The 17803-nt window shown below is 38.1% G+C and overlaps 1 protein-coding gene across 8 annotated transcripts in view; it reads left to right on the top strand.

Annotated features, from left to right (window-relative positions):
* TP63 (tumor protein p63) overlaps positions 1–17803 on the top strand; it is a 254016-nt gene that overhangs the window by 145496 nt on the left and 90717 nt on the right. The window contains exon 1 of one of the 8 annotated variants that reach the window (XM_008266647.4): positions 72–249. The exons of the other annotated variants lie outside the window; for them this stretch is intronic. Within the exon in view, the coding sequence (XP_008264869.1) occupies positions 208–249 (42 nt within the window). The 5' untranslated portion in view covers positions 72–207. Of the gene's footprint in view, positions 1–71; positions 250–17803 lie in introns of those variants that run through there. 8 annotated transcript variants of the gene reach the window in all.

The following is a 17803-nucleotide window of genomic DNA, read 5'->3' as shown; positions in this document are numbered from 1 at the left end:
AGAGAAGAGTCCCGCCCCTCATGCCTATAGTTGAGTATATATTAGGGAACCTTAAGTTATGTACAGAGAGAGAAGGAGAGAGAGGGACTCGAGTGCTGTTATCTTCTTAGGAGATTCAAATTGTAAGGGTCTCAGAGGGGGTGGGGGGCTGGCAAAATCCTGGAACCAGAAGAGAAGACAGCAGCATTGATCAATCTTACAGCTAACATGTTGTACCTGGAAAACAATGCCCAGACTCAATTTAGTGAGGTAAGGATTTTAGATTTTGGCATTCCAATTAGACATGCCTTTTCATTTTTATCTTTTTTAAATAAAAATATATTTGTGGTTCTCAGTCACCCAATGTAATTATTTTGCAAGTTGTACTTAGAAATCTTCTTTTCTTGGTTAATGCTTTCTGGAATGGCTCTAAGGTTTTTCTATCTTTTTTTTTTTTTTTTTTAAGTGGGAGATGAAACAGTGGAAGAAAAGGGAAAAGAAAAATATTCCTAGGTGGCATTATATATTTGAAGAAACCCAATATTTGGGAATTTGTAAAATCACTTTTGATAAGAACAGACTGAGAAGGCAGATCACATTCTGCTAGAGACACTGAAATGACTTCTCTGATGGAGATTCACATACCAGTAAGACAAATAGCTTGACCGGTCTTAGCTTCTTAGCGCAGTTCTATCTCCAGACTTCATCCTAAAAGCAAATGAAGGCTTTTTCCCTAAATAACCAGATGAGATATTGTTAAAATCATCTTCCTTTTTAATTATATTAATACAGAGACCTGCTTAAATCCCGAAGGGACTTTGGTAATGTCCCTATTGTTTGGTGATTGACTTACACATTCCATCTGTAATGCCAAAGTTATTTTGGAAAAATGCATTATCAAATATTTATAAGTGCATACGTGGAAATGTGTATTATACTGAATTTTATTTAGGGAACTAATGATTTGGCTTTCCGATCTCTTCTCAACAAGTTTGTCTTTGGGATTTAAGTCACTAGGCAAAGCGATAAGGTGGGGAAAACAGCCTCCTAAAGAGACTGTAAGGCTTTGAGGAAGTTTCCTAAGGTTGAGGGAGGTCTAACAACAATATTAGTTTACATTCCTCAGAATGGGGCAGCTGTGTTGACACTAATCAGACTGGGGGTTGGGGGTGTTGTGGAGAGAGTTCAGTGTTTCCGATGAAAATGCTTGCAGGTGAATGCTTGAAAAGGTAGACTAGTGTACTTAAACAGAGCTTCCTAAAAAATCAAAACAAAATGCATAGTACCTCGGTGCAGACCGCAAGAGGAAGAACCCAGCAAAGGGCAACAACGCAGGACCGGCGCAGTTGTACTGACCACACAATTGTCTAGACATCTGAACTGTGCAAATATAACCAGGGAAATATCAAGTTATCTACAGAAGAGAAAGGAAGAATCTATGTTCCTTTAAAACATTCAAGCAGGCTTACTTGTCCACAGTAGAGAAACCTGAGTTTCTCGTTTTGCCATAATATTGAAAGTTAGTTTTTTTAAAATAGAGGGGACTTTAAAATTATCTTGTTGTTTCTAATTTGCCTGGCTTCAATAATTAAGAGAATGATTTTGTCTGTCATAACGTACCTGACTTTGTCTTTGTTCATGAGCTGTCTCATGCGGTCTGTCCCAGTAGTCTAGGAACTGACTGTGTGAAGGGAGAGAAGTAAAAGTTGGTTCAGAGGTCTCTATAAGAAATGTACAAAGTTGATGTAAAATGGAAAGAAATGATTATGTCGCATATAATGTCATGAAAAACCTGTGTAAATGCTGTGATTAGAAGATACTGGTAGGAATTACTGCCTTTTACGGGAGCACAAAAGTCACCATACATGAGAATATGGCATTTTTTTGATGAGCGAAAATATTTTTACACTGGCTTGAATTTTTCACAATTTTAAGTAAATGTGTGGTTAGGAGCTTATCTGTTTTCTTTTCGAATGTTGCTGAAGTACACTGAAGATAACTATGAAAAACATGGCTGAATTTCCCTACCAGCCTGTGTCTTCCTGCATATCGTCTTCACGACTTTCATATCCTTCCGCCAGTGTGTGCGTTTTACAGCAGCTTCATGGTTCGACCTCCATTCTGTTACTTAAGACAGAGTGCTTTTGTATATAGGGTTATACTTTAGGATCTAGGCCTCCGTGAAAATAAAGTTCTACATCTGAGTCCTGTATAAGGAGTGCCTAGGATCATGTGGCCCTGAGTACCTAGAAATTTCATACAAAAGTTATAACATTTTGGGATTCATATCTGTTAATGTGGTTGAAATAGGTATAGCAATGACCTATTGCACAAGAATTGCCAAAAATTGGGGAAATTTAGTCTAACAAACACTGTTAGTGAGTTAAAATCGTTTAACAACTATAATCCATTGTCTGCCTTTAGAGTGATTTTGTTGTTGTTTGTTTAACTTGCTGGTGATTTCTTTGAGTTGATTTAAGAACATTTCCTTTTTTACTCCCTTTGACATAGCTTTCTAGATCTTTTCCTCCAAGCAAAGTGGGATTTGGGAAACCTTTTAATGAACAGAAAAGGGCCTGAAAGGGAAGAGAACATGGGCAGGATGTAACAGGCACTATTGAGCTTTTCCTCCTGGGTTATGATGAAGAAGCCTCAAATGAAATATACTCTGTAGCACTGGATATTAAATGACACAGACCCTGGGACTGGTCAAACATGGAGGTGGAGAAGCTCAAAAGAAAGGGACTGCTTCACAGATTAAGTTTTAGTTCAACACTCCTGTCAAAGAATGTAGTGTGGATTCGTATGTGTGTGTGTGTGTGTGTGTGTGTGTGTGTTTGTGTGTGTGTGAAAGAGAGAGAGAGAACTAAAGAGAAAGAGAGAACCTTGTTTTAAAGAGATAGTTATTAAAATTCCCTATCTGGGATTTTGGAAAAAGAAGGGAAGATACTTTGGTAAATGAGTTACAACATTTTAGAACAGTAGTTTAAAGGGGAATTCAAGTTGCATATACCAAAACACTTAATTTTACAAATTGAGGTTAGAGATTTTCTTTCTATAAAGAGAGTTGTATTGGAGAAGTCTTCAAAATGTTCAAATAAAATGTGCATTCTCCTTTAATTCCATTTTTCCATAAACTTTTTCAAGTACCCATCTATAGTATTGTTTTCCTTTACATATTTTTTTTGTCTTTAATGCCAAGAAGAGATTGAATGCACCAAAAACATTCCCTCTAAAAGCTGTTGTGCAAAGCTGGTTGAAGGAAAGAAAAGACAGCAGCATTAGCTCTGGGAGTCTAGGTCATTGTCATTTAATTGACTGTTGGGCCTTCATGATTAAGGGAAAGTTTTTCCTACACCAACAGGATTTTTGCCATTCTGCTTTAACTGAGTATGATTTTTTTTGCTTGATAGTTACTAAATGTATTATCTTAAGCTTTCCCCCTTTTGTGTTTCTGAGATGTTTAGCATCTTGGGAAAAAAAGCCACGGTGGTTTAGGAGCAGAACTGCAGACAGAATTCAGAGTGTGCCAGGCTGTATTCCTTAGTTGGTGCTGTGGCCTGAGATTGTACTACTTGTTTTCCAATTGGGTGCCCTCAAGCCCAGAGGGGACTGGGAGAAAGAGATCTTAGATCACAGATCATAGATCATACCTTCCTTCACCACTATTGGGAAAAAAAAAAAAAAAAAAAAAAACGATTTGGCGATAATAGATAAGGAAAGGTATGTTTGTTTTGTTTTGTTTTTTAGAAGACCAGTGATCCTCAACAGTGCTGTGGGGAGTACAATAGGAAGCATGAATGGATGTCTAGGGTTTCTATAGCAACCAAAAAATACTGGTTGCTTTTTCATCATACTACCTGCATTTTCTGAATGCAAAGTTGCTAAAATTTTCTTAGATGATGAGCATATCCAGAATTTAGAGTCTTCAGTCTGCCTGTTAAGGGAGTATATAGCTGAGATTTTATTTATCAGAAAGGGGTCTTAGTCAAATAGTTGAGAAATGTGATCACAAATGTACTTTAGTTTGCTTTGATGTTCATATGGTTTCATGGGGTGGGTTCTGAGCTGGTAGAATTGAAAGGAATAAGTAAAAAAAATCCTCCCTTAACAGTACCATTATGAAATTAACCAGTTTTTCTCCTGTTGGATATTTTTTTAGAATTTAACTGTTTTATGCCAATAAATAAGGAAGAATGAGTACACATAATAAAAAGACACCCTGGTGAAAAACAGCTTAGTTGTTTCAATAATTTCCATCAAAGTTTTACTACTTCGAAGATGAAATATTTTCCTAGTTCAGGAAAACCTCAATTTTCTTTTTATGTATGATGAGGAGAGATCAGATGATTGAAATAACATTGCTGTCCAGTGCCAATTTATTGCAGCCAATGAAAGGTATCCAATAAGGTAATTCATTTTGGGTTTGAAAGGCAATGAACTGAAGTGTTAGCATGAAAGCATTGACACAAAAATTAAGCTATCAATATAATTTCTAATACTCTCTTAAGAACACAATTTTTAGGGTCACAAATATAGTGACCTATAGCTTATTAATCTGTTATTTCTCTAAACATGTAATAATTTTCACTTACGCACTTAGAATTGTACCAATGTCAATAGTTATGAAAAATTCTATTTAGAAGGAGAAACATAGGTTACGAAAAGGGACTGACTTACTCTTTTAAAATAAATGTTTACTGAGGCATGTTTATGTAAAAGATGGCTCATAAGATCTGAAAATGAGAAACAAACAGTTCCTACACTAAGAAGTTTATCATTCACTGGGGGAGTGGCCTAATTATGCATACAGTTATAGTACGGGGCAGATATTATTGCCATTGGAGAAATGTGAGCCTGATAATAGAAAGTACAAAAGAAAAAGAGAGCCCCTTGGAGTAGGAGGATCAAGAAAGTTTACATGACTATGGCAGATACAGATGAACTCTGAGAAGCAGGTGGAACTTCTCAAGTTCTAGAAATGTTAAAGGAGAGATTTCAGGTATAGAAATAAGCATCAGCCTCAGAAATGTAAAATAGTTGGGTTGGAATGAAAGTGTGCAGTGCTTAAGAGAGAAAGTTAGGATTGAGTGGCTCTAAGAGGGCCATAACGCTGAGAGGAGGGTAATTTACTACAGTGGCAATGGTAAGCTGTGGAAGGAGATTGAACAGAGGAATGATGTGATTGGAGCTCTGCTAGAGAGCACTTGGTGAGGATAAATGCTCTAGACTGTCAAGAAGCATATGTTTCTCTGCATTGCATGTTTGGTTTGTAGGAGTATCCATCGCTTCTTTTGAATTTTTAGGAGGGCAGTGATGGATTGCTTCTGACGTCTCATACAAGTCATGTGTTTTCTGCCCCCAGCTTTCTTTAAGAGCTGTGATTGCTGCCATATAAATTGGGAAGTATTGATATTAGTTTGTCCTTATTTATGCCTACTATTCCAGTATAATTATTAGCAATATCCCTTTTCATGTTCTTTTTTTTTTACTTTAAGGTAACTTTTATTATAATTTTTTTTTATTTAAGGTAAATGAATTTTATGTAATTCATATATACAGACTTAGGAACACAGTGATACTTCCCACCCTACCCTTCCCCTTTCATTTCAAAAGTATCTCAGAAAAGAAATTATATGGTATCTCTATAAATACAGACCCTGTTCTTTATTTAACTCTTTCCCTCCAGTGACCTATCACAAAATAAATATGTAGTATCAATTTAGCTGTAAACTAGAGAGGGTGATTTTTTTTAATATACCAGGCACAAACCATGTAAGTTATTTCCCTTACAACAGGAAGTGTTTCCTTACAACCCAACAATTACTGAGAGTTGATTAAGTACAGTCACAGTGCTAGACAATGTGGGGAAGACAGAAATGAATAAGTCACAGCCATTAGCCTCTCAGCACTCACAAGTCCAGGGAGTCTATATATTGTTCATAAACACACCAGTATGACACCGAATTGGTAAGACACAAAGTCTTTGTCAAACAGTGAAATGCACTTTAAATTGTTTATGATGAAGGTAGTGTTTTGAGGTTCAGAATTCAGCCAAGGAGGTCATTTTGTTTAGAGGGAAGAAAATTACTACAAAGAAAAACTGAAATGAGCCAGAAGAAGGAGCCTGGTATATGGATTTGAAAAGAGAATATGTTGACTTAACAGTGATATGTATTTAAAATTTATGTCAAAATGGAAAGCTTTCATATAGCAAGAAAAGGAGCTAGGAGCTTTTATCCTACCAAGATCTAGTGGTCATGTGTGTTTTGAATGATGGACAGCGTAGAGATTTCAAGATTCAAAAATTTGACTGTGTGCTCCAGAGGTAATAAATGGCATCCTTTATGGAGGGAGAAGGGTTCACCCAGATGATTGCCAGGGCTTGGAGAGATAGCAGACCCCCTCTTCCCACTCCTTGGGCTTATACGGAAACAGATGTGATGCCTTACCCCATATATGGACATGGTAATTCCATTTTAAAATTAATCATATCTAGGAACAAAATTCAGACTGATTCTCTATGTTTATTAGTAGTAACCTTATTAAATAGTAATCTTAGAATCAGGACAAGAAAATCATTTTTTCTAGTCATAGGCCTAAGTGCACATAGTAATCCTGGGGCTGAATGTATAAGAGAGTATACCAAGTATGTTATTTTTTCAAAAATGAGAATCCCAAATTCAAAAAATAGGGCAAAAGGAAATAAAAATGTTCCATTCGAAAGACAGTTCTGCCAAATTAAAAAAAAATACAAAAATTTAAATCTTGGCATATTATGTTTCAAAATCTTTGCCATAAAATTTTCAAATTTCCTTTTGGGACAAGGATACACCTTTAATGTTTGAAGAGAAGTATTTGGAGAAGACATGTCTTAATGCACATGCTTATCCTCTCCTTCCACAGCTTTCTTTCTCATGTCCATCTTATCCAGGAAGAAAGTGTAGGCAGTTAAAGAGGACAATAGTAGAAAAAGTAAGGCAGAAGAAGGTAGGCCATGGGCGGGTAGCTGGGGAGAATCTTGGTGGCCTGATTTAAGGCAAAAGAACAGATAGGAGGAGAACGGGGCACCATGATAAATGAGAGACCTCTAAGCTTATTTCTCACTTCTTTCTCTTCCTTGAAACCTAATCCTCCACTTACATAAAGTAGAATCTGCAAGTATCCAACCTTAAATGATGTCTGGTTTTTAACTCTTTGCTGACTTTAGACGAAACAACGAGGTTTTGCATAAGACGCCTAGGTGTGCAACGTCCTTTGAAGAAATTAATGATTAAATGAAGCATCTGCTAAGACTTTTCAAAAACAATACTTTATGCATCTTCACATTTGATTTTCTTATTTGGTCTGACAACATAGCACACCAAAATTATTCCAAAAATATTTTTTTCTGGTTTTGGTAAAAAAAATCTTGATAATTTCTTTATTTCATGTTTGATAATGAGTAGTTTTAAGCATTGATTTTAACTAAAATTATTCAAGTTCCCTTTCCAAAAACACAGTGAAATTGAATTATTGTTTAGATTCAAGCAGAAATGACTTTACCAGATAATGTTCATTTGTCAATTTTCAGCTCAGTAAGTGGTGTCAAAATAAACTATGTGTTGGCTCTAGTGGGGGCATCATTGGCAAGGAGAAATATTTTTGGAATGTAAGTAAATGTGTGTAGAGCATAATGGATATTTCATGCAAAACTTGTAATACGAATTGCATTTTGTGTGTGTTTCTTAAATGGCAAACAAAAGAGATCTCCTTATGAAAGCTGAAAGAGGGAATTTTGACTCAGGCTGTGGTTTGTTGCCAGAGGCGGAAATTTATGAAACAGTCTTGTCAGCTATTCTGGAAACACTACAAAAGAAAAAGTTCTACTTTCTTATTGGTGCTAAAGCCACTAATAGGAGCAGTTTAGTATAATACCTGTCTGAGAATTACCACCCCCAAAGTGAGCTGCCCTTGGACAGAACTCCACACAGGCATTTTCTTTCTCCTTTTAAGCTTGCGCAAAAACACCCAAAGGGGCCATTTCCAATCCATGCAGTGATCTCTCTCAAGTTCATTCTTTCTCAGATCACAGAGACAATGGGGAATATGCCCTGTTTACTCAAATCAGTCTGGATTAGAGTCACCCTATTGAGGGAATCAGAATTAAAAAGGAAAATCATTAGCCCCTCAAAAGGGCAACATTAGATATTTGAGTAATGGCTTGATTAACTTTAAATAGATCATGTGAGACTCTGTCATGTGACTAAGCTTGAGGACCACAGGGTATACACAGAGAGAAACAGTAATACTGGGTGGAATAGCAAGCTTGGAACAAACCTTTACGCGTAAAGGTTTATAAAGAAAGCCTGGGGAATTGTTTCAACAGAAAATGCTCACATGTTTGCAGGATTAGAAATCAGAAGAGGGAAGAAGCTTTTCTGTCTTTTTTAATACTCAAGTACCTCCACTCCCAAGTACCTGTGTTCAGGTCAGATCCTTTCCAGTCACTCAGTCCCAGCTGAGGATCCACCTTGCCCTTAAAAATGTCTCAGTTCCCTTACTCGGAACAACGCCTCCGCCCTCTGAGCTCTTTCACTTCTGTGTTCCTTCCTTATCGCTCTTGGGTTGTACCAGATGCCTCCTCCCCATCTCTACAGTGAAGATTTTTGGAGGAAGTGTTATATTTGCATCTCTATGTCCTCTACAGGGCCACTAAATAATATTCCTTGAATGTAAAGGGAACTTGCATTTGCTTGAAGGGGTGTCTTCAGACAGACATAGTGGTAATTGTATATACTTAAAGACATGACTGCCGGTAACTGACCTGTGCAAAGAGCATAAAGGAATCCCCTGCACATATACAAGCTGTGTCCACCTCTATGTCCTTCAGGAAATTCAGTTATATGGTTTCCTTGACATCTTGCAAGTCTTTTGTTTTTAAATTGGCCTAGTACTATTTTCATTTTATTTCAAGTGGCAATAAAATCTTTAAAAGATTTGGCAGTTTCCTAAGTAAGGAATGACTTTCCATGTAACAGGTAAATATTGTAAAGTGTGTACTGCTTTCACATAATTGATTACCCATGAGGTCAGAGAATGTGCTTGATTAAAAAAAAAGTGGACAGATGAGATTTTATCTTGCATTGCAGTCACTTTTTTAGAAGTGTTTACTTGCTTCCACGCTGCTCCCTTGATTCAGTTTGTCCCTTGCATGCCTCTGGATCATCACTAGAGATGTGGGTGGTTTGATGTGGGTGAATAAGCTTGATGATTTGCAAACACTCTCTCCTTTTATTTTCCCTGTCATTTACTACTAAAGGGTGCCTCAAAAATCTTGCAGTCGTTTTGCTCTTAAACATGGCATCCCAACTTATTTTTTTGCTTAAATAAGACACTAATGAGCTGTTGGAATGATCGAATTGATTGATGGACTGCTACTTTTATAATGGGTAAACAGAATGAAATGAATAGATAAGTGTCTTTTCAAAGTTAAGGCATGTTTTTCACATAGTTGGAAACTTCAGTTTTATTTTTATAGGTAAAAGTGACAGCTTATAGGAACACTCCAGTGTTACGTAAGTCACCATGTCTAATTATGCAGCATAGTAAATCACTGAAAACTCTAATTACTTCAAATACAATAAAAATGTAGCAATCAGCAAAGCACCGGGCAAGTAAAAGCAAATTAGAATCCGTGAAAGAGTGTTCCTTATTTGAATACTTACAAAGTTTTGAGTATCTGTTGAGTAGGTTAGTCCTTGGAAAACCACTTCAGTTTTGCCCTTGTAAATGAAGGTCAGTGTTTTTACCACTGAGTGTGTGTTATAAAGTATGATAACATGAAGTCATGAATTTATGTCATTTGCAAAAATTGGTTTCTAAGTCTGATAAACTACAGTCTCAGTTCCTCAAAACACGCATTTGTAAGCCATTAATTATGTCATTATGCTAACCCGAATCCTGGCTAACTGGGCAGAAAATCATGGAAATTAGACAGGGAGGGACCATTCTGTGGTATATCTACTGGAAACGAAACGTCTTACTTCAGGCTTGTTTCTGGGTGGTTTCATTCCAAAGCAACCTGCATTTGGCCATAATTATGGTCAGTAGGAAGTGAATAATTATGTGACCACCAAGGTTTGGATTGTTACTGCTGACCTAGATGCATTAGAAACATAACCTAGACCACTGTGTGAAAAAGCACTGTCTTGGCACAAAAGTGTGTATGTGTTCATTTTAAGGAAGTAGAAGCTCATTAATAAACTTCCCAGCTAGGTGTGAGCTACTAAGTATTACTCACTGCATAGTGAGTGACAGGACTGGCTATTCTGCTACCAGTTCCCATAAAAGCTCAAGCTGAAAGCACAATTCCCACCTACCAAGACAAAGCAAAACCCACAAAGGTCATGGAGATATTTAAGAATGGCACTATAACGTTCTCCTGAGAGTAGTCTATGAAGAGATGACTTCAATATAGACAAACTTGCATCAGGATAGCAATCAGTACTTAGTTGTGTTAGAGATAATTTCTGAAGGTGATTTTTATGAAGTGGTTTGCATTTTTTAATGAACTGTTTCCTGAGCACATATTTTGTCTCAGACACTGTTCCAGGTACTGGGGATTCAGCACTAAGTAAGCCAGTTATGACTGATTGCTCATGAACTTATACAATAGCAGAAAAACCAACGTTAAGTATATTTTAATGGTATTTAATTTCAATTATATGATGCAAAGGGAAAGTTCCATGAGAAGGTGAAACAGGAAAGTAGTCTATCTGGGCAGTTGACAAATGCTTCTGGGAGATGACATTTAGCTGAAAGCTGAAGGATGAATTGGGAAGCGACCTGCATCAACCAAAGACTTGAAGACTAAAGAAATTTGCTTTTGAAAAATTGAAGGGGGTCAGTATTGTGGTGTAGTGGGTTATGCTGTTTCTTGCAATGCCAGCATCATATATCAGAGCACCAGTTCAGGGCCTTCCCACTGCTCTACTTCTGATCCAGCTCCATGCTAATGCACCTGGGAAAGAAGTGGAAGACAGTCCAAATGCCTGGGTGGGCTGCTACCCATGTGCGAGACCTGGATCCCAACTTCAGTCTAGACCAGCCCTATCTATTGCAGCCATTTGGGGGAGTAAATCAGATGATAGACGATTTTCTCTCTCTCTCTCTCTCTCTCTCTCTCTCTCTCTCTGTTCTTCCCCCTTCCTGTTATTCTGTCTTTCAAAAAATATTCTTTAAAAAGAAAATCTTAAGGAAGACCCACTTACTACATGAAAGTTTCAAGAGGTAGGCCATTTTAGGACTCAGGGTCATTTTCTAATAGAATAGGGAGCTGCTCAAGGAATTCAAGTTTAGAAGTGACCTGATTGGATTTGCAATGCACTTCAAGGGGGTAGTCCAAGAAGCTGTGTCTCTAACTCTTTTCAATTATACCCATCCTAATAGTGACTGAAGTTTTATATCTTTTCTTTAATGAATGGAGAAAAATGTCTTTAGATCCAAAATCTGTGTATTTTCTTTGAGTGTAACTTTTAAATAAAACTTCCAGGCAGAAATCTAAAGAGCTGTTATTTATATGCAATCAGAATGAAGGCTACTTAAGAAAGCGGGTTCTTGAGCCAGATTTACTGGTTTCGCATTCAAGCTCTTGTCACAACCTTGAGCAAGTTACTTAATCTCGTGGAGCTTTTTTCCTCATCCATAAAATATGTATACAACATAGAGTAATAATGCCACTTATCTCATGAGTATTAAATGAGGACAATGTGCAAAGCATTCAGACACTGTAAGACACATGATAAGAACTCAGTACAAGTATTAACTACAGTAGTAATAATAGCTAATATTGCTTTCATATAAAGCATTGAATGTGAATGCTACATTTATTTCAGATTTTTGGTTTTAAATTATTTGATTAAAATTGATGTCTTCAGTTTCATGTCATGGTGAGTAAAACTATCTCCTATGGAAGATGTTAATCATACTTCATCACCTGTTGTTTTAAGTCACAGTTTTATATGGACTAGTGAGATAAATATCAAAAATATTTTAAAATTATTTTAAACTCACTTTGCAACTGAACAAGTTATTAACTCAAAGCTTCTAAAGTCATCTGTGATGATGACCTTTTACTAAAGATTTTCATTGTTTATTTTCTCAATATTTACATATCTGCAAAATTGAGCTACTAAAACATATTGATTACTATAGATTTAAAATGCCTTCCAACATATTTGTGTTCTAACTCTAATAGCTTTTGGTTGGAACAAACACAAACTCAGAGTATTTTTCCTAATATCTGGATCAAGAATGACAACATTAAAATTATATACTTCTGTGTGTTAAAGTTTGCTACCTGAGAAGCCAACTTTGTATTTATTTCTCTCACCTTATTTGGAGGTTTTTAGGGATCTCTCCTAAATTATAAAATCTTGACTCTCAAGGAATCTTGACAGTTTGTGTCAGAACATAAAACAGTCTAGTAAACTTTCTTCATTTTTGTGTGTCTAAGGTCTTTATTCTTACAGATTGTTCTTTAAAAAAAAAAACTTTATTTATTTGAGAGATAGGGTTACAGACAGTGAGAGGGAGAGACAGAGAGAAAGGTCTTCCTTCCGTTGGTTCACTCCCCAAATGGCTGCAAGGACTGGAGCTGTGCCAATCCGAAGCCAGGAGCCAGGTGCTTCCTCCTGGTCTCCCATGCGGGTACAGGGCCCAAGCACCAAGGTCATCTTCTACTGCTTTCCCAGGCCACAGCAGAGAGCTGGATTGGAAGAGGAATAGCTAGGACTAAAACTGGCACCCATATGGGATGCCAGCGCTGCAGGCTGAGGATTAACCTACTGCGCCATGGCGCCAGCCCCCAGGTTGTTCTTATAAGGTAGAGATATATTTTACCTCTAAGCAGTCACTTTTTAGGAGCTTTTTAGAAGACAAAAGTGAAATATTTTATACCTTACAAAATCTGACCTTGAGAAAAATTAGAAGCTAAATATATTTTAAGGTAGAAAGATGGTAGTTTAACTTGACCTTCTAATATAAATATTTCTTAAACTACAATGGGGCACTTTAAGTCAATTGTGTTTAATTCTAGCATGAAACAAGCCATCATTCTTTGAGATATGAGGTAGAAGACTTAAAAATGACAAGTATTTCTCCCTTAGGCAGTGCTTGTTGAAAAGTTACCCTCCTGCTGATATTATAGGACATGATGTTGTCTGGTAAAGCATAATCGAATGAATGCTTTGTAAATCTGGAGTCAGGAAGAAAGCTGGTTTCTTTTCGCAGAAGGGGCTGTATAATGTGTACAACAGCTCTTCTCTAAAGTCTAAGGTGAAAGGTTGTATCAGCCGAAGAAGCCATATTTGCTGCCTGAAACAAAACAGATTTTTAGGTTTGGCCAAGGAATCTGTATAAAGAAAGAAGCAGTTATGTCATGAAAGTCTCATGGCAATAGTTGGTAACAGCTTTGCAGATGAGGATAGTCTTACCTAGCAGAATGTTGGAAATGGCTCACCCTCTCTGAACAGATTTTACACAGATTTCATCTTCCAGGCAACTAAGGTCCGTGTCGTTGGACAATCATTCCCAACAGTGCACTGTGCACTAGTGACACTGATAGGACTTATGCCCTGTGTCCCCTGTTCTAAATTCACAGTCCTTTTTCATCATCAGGATCCATACTGAGATATAAAGAAGACCCATCCCAGGAGGTAAGACTGGTAATGTCCAAATACCTAACCTCATCTTATAGTCATTCAAGGACTGTAAATAGAATTTCTTCCAAATGAATTTTGGCCAGGTTATCATTTTTTTTTTCTTTAAACAATGGTCCATTTGATGTGAGGTAAATTATGATTTTATATCACAATGATAACCTGTTCTATCACTGATTGGTTCTCCATTCATATTTCTGTTAACTTCTTGCCATATATTCTTGGGTATTATTGCCTTGAATTTGCTATTTCAGATGGCAACATCTGGGAAAGAGAACTTCAAAAATTTCTCTGACATAGATAAATCAGTGGGGAGAGATTTTAAAGAATAGATTATACGTAGGCCCCTGTTTCCATTGCAATGATCAGTTGACTTAATTTGTATTTTTAATGCTAAATTCTTTTATATGAAAGTAATTATATTATCAACTCTAAGTAAATATACATCTGAGTATTTAATATTGAGCTTTGTTTATAGCAATATATAGTAACACACTGTTGAGCTTATTAGAAGCTTCTTGCTATTTTAATTCCAAGTATCTGAATTGAAGTTCAGTGAAGAAACAAATCAGACTCTGTAGAGAGCTGTGAAAAGCAAAAGGACTTATGGGAGACAGGAAAAAAAATGTAAGAAAATATTCTTCCGGGTATTTGGGAGTTAGCCGTTATGTTTGTTCTTTCCTTATAATGAAAGCAAACAGTTTGAGACTCAGGCCCTGAGTGTGCCTGTGCTGAACACACCAACTCCATGATGGAGAACACGGGTGGATGTTCTGAGATTGCTTGGAGCATGCTAAGTCCCTGTAAGCAGCGTGTGCTGCTAGCCTCTTCTATACCAGCCGCAGACATTGGTGACTCCAGGATTTAGGCAGTAAGTCTTCTGTTTCAGTTATTTTGTAGGAAATTAAGGATGTGATTGAAATCAGAGCAGATTTTTTTTTTAACCTCAAATGGGAGGTATCGGACAAATCATGTTCATTTTTGCCTTGTATAGTTTGAAGAAAGACTGCTTACTTTTCCAGATGTAATGGGATAGATATATAACATTTTCATTCATTGTTTGAGTACTTGCAGAATATGTTAAGGTTGTTTTGAGATCAAAGTACCTTGTGGTAAGAAAGGGAGAATCTACTCTTAATTTTATTTCAAATATTCTGATAGCATTTGTTACACTAAGACACACATACATACACACATTCATACAGGCCATGTGGGACCTCACAGAGTTCTTCTGAGGGCAGTTTAGTAATTGGTAGAAAAGTGTCATGCCCTAATCTCTGAAGCTCTTTTGTTTGTCATTGTCAGTAAATGTTACCTTAGCATCCCAACATAACAAGAGTCCCTGCCTTCTGTTTGTGGAATTACTGACAGTACATAAGAGGGACAGGTACTGTTCCTTTCACCCCACCAGTTACACGTAAGTGGAAAAGTCAGGTAGATAGTATGCACCTGGATCTGAGATGGCAGCAGCTCACAGGCGTGCGGACGCTGCAGTGAGCTGCATAGGGCCCATCGTCAGAAAGACACCGTGTTATACTATCACCGCTTTGAACGTCTTACAAGAGGCCCTGGCGTTCCATTTGGTGCTAAGCACTACAAATTATTTTGCTGGTCCCGCCTGGGGAACACTTGTTCTTCTTGGCGATGTTGGTCTGCACTTGGCCTCAGATCGCACTCTGTCAACACATGTGATCTCTCTTCAAATCAAAGAAATACACAAATAAAGTAACTTGTAAAGAACTGATTCCTATGGCATGCTCATGACTTACTGACTTTTAATAAACCAAGAAAGGAATTTAAGGCAATTTCTATCCATGCAGGTCTTACCTTGCTGGATTTGTTGTTTGTGTTCATTTTAAGTTGGTAGTGTTGGTTTTATGCTTATGCTTCTTTAAGATAATTGAGTATACTACTTGGCTTATATTTCTTTAAAGTATAACTTGAGGAGCATTTAAACAGAAATGTCTTTTCCTGTTTCTATCTTGGATGGTAACTTGATTTTGGCCAGGTCTGAGAAATCTAGTTTTATAAATTGAAGCATCAGCATTGAGACAGTCCTCTTGTTTTGAAGTGCAATATTTTACTTAGAATTTAAAAAATCTTACAAGAGACCCACCCACATGCACAGTGCTATTAGTGATTTTTAGAATACAGTTTCTGCTTCTGTGGTGCCACCCAATCTGTTCAGTCTCACTGCTTGCCCAGGGGTCTCCTTTGTGACGCCTTGGTAAATGGAATTTCTCTTTCTATTAAGTCCTTGGAGAATCAGTAAGTGTTTGCTCAATGGCTTTTAAAACTGGGCCTCAAAACTTTTCTGTTTATATGTATTTGGGGGAAAAATTCAAAGGGCCTATGTTTCTTTGTTCTTTTCCAACCTCCCAATTAGCTGAAGTTTCTTGCATGTAGCTAGAAGGAGGAGGAAGGGGTGGACCAACAGGCATTTTACTGCCTGCAAGAAAGTGCTCAGCCAGTTTCTTTGTCCTTTTTGTCAGGGCCGACTGCCTCCCTAATTGTACTGCTGCAGGGAAGCACGTGCCTTTGGGAGCATTATCTGATTCCTACAGGGCGTCCAGGAGTGCTTTGTATACTGACCCTTAACTTGAACACAAATAATATCTTTTCAATCCCCTTCCCAGGCTGTTGCCTCAGGCTTGGATACCTAAGAGCTTTAGTTCAGCCATGGGTGTGGACACATTTGTACCAGCCTTGGCCTCAGGTTTTATTTTTCTCTCCTCTAGTCCTCTTACCTGCAGTTTTGCCACACCTGTCAGGAGGCAGAGCCGAAGATGCCTGGTAGGAGAAGGATAGGAGCTGTAGAAGTCAGAGGGGGAGAGGAGGCGAGAGCAGCAGCTGCTCTTGTCAGCAAGGGGAGAAGTGTAAAGAGATTCATAGTTACTTGCAGAGCAAATGGGGACGTGGCATTCGGCAGTGGAATGTGCATGCATGAATGGAATGGAGTGGGCATAGGACTGTTAGCATTTAGACACATGCTCTCTGGACTGAATGGAATGGCAGAGTCCATTTCTTTCCCCACATGAAAGAATGGAAGTATAGTAAAATAATTTTATAAAACATAAAGCTTAAAATGAAACATATTCCCTGCTGCCCTTCTCCAGAATTTTACCTGGCCTGGGTCTCAGTATGCTTCAGTGGAAAAGCTAGGGCCCTCACTTGCCTCATAAAACACGGACCCACAGGGCTGTGTTCCCTTTCTTGCTTTTGATCCCCTCTGCCGCTTGAAGGAAAAAACAATGAGATCTCCACATGTCACAAGGTTTCCTGACCTAAAGGCTGGTTGTCCCTTCTAGACATGGATTCACTTTCGCTCAGGTGTAGAAATGGCCAAGGAGTGAGTTTTCTGATCAGACTAACAGTTGTGATGGCCTGGGCAGAGCCCTGGACTCAGACCCAGAAGATTTAGTTTCAAAATACCTGCTCTATTAGCTGATGCTTGGGCAATCACTTCCCCTCTCTATTGTAATATTGTAAAGTTGCTTAAAGGTAAATTGAAGAGAAATCAATCTATTATTTCTGTAAACATTTTGCTGAGTACACTCTGGGCCTGCCCACTGGAAGACTTTGCATTGGGTAGAAGGGGCTGGCTCTATGAGCTAACATGCTTCCGAATTGCATCAATTATAGACCGGTGCCCAAATATTCCAGCCATTGTCTGCTGCCTCCAGGAGTGTGCATTAGCAGGAAGCAAGAATTAAAAACAGGGCTGGGGAGACCTGCACTGTGGTGAGGCCAGTGGAGGGGAGCCGCTGCCTGCAGTGCTGACATCCCATGTGGTTGCCAGCTGCTCCACTTCTGATTGTGCTCTCTGCTGTGGCCTGGGAAAGCAGTGGAGGATGGCCCAGGTCCTCAGGCCCCTGCACCCACATGGGAGACCCAGAGGAGGCTCGAGGCTCCTGGCTCCTGGCTTCGGATCAGATCAACTCCAACCATTGTGGCCAGTTGAGGAGTGGACCAGCAGATGGAGGGCCTCCCTCCGACCCCCTCTTCTCTCTGTGTGGCTATGACCTTCATATAAATAAATAAATCTGTAAAAAAAAAAAAAAAAAAAAAAAAAAAAGCTGGGACTCAAATTCATGCACTCAGATGTATGATGCAGGGCTCCCAAG

Source organism: Oryctolagus cuniculus, chromosome 4 (genome assembly GCF_964237555.1).
Source record: "Oryctolagus cuniculus chromosome 4, mOryCun1.1, whole genome shotgun sequence".
Classification (NCBI taxonomy): Eukaryota; Metazoa; Chordata; class Mammalia; order Lagomorpha; family Leporidae; genus Oryctolagus; species Oryctolagus cuniculus.
Note: the sequence above shows the minus strand (reverse complement) of the source record. Positions and strands in the feature narration are given on the sequence as shown.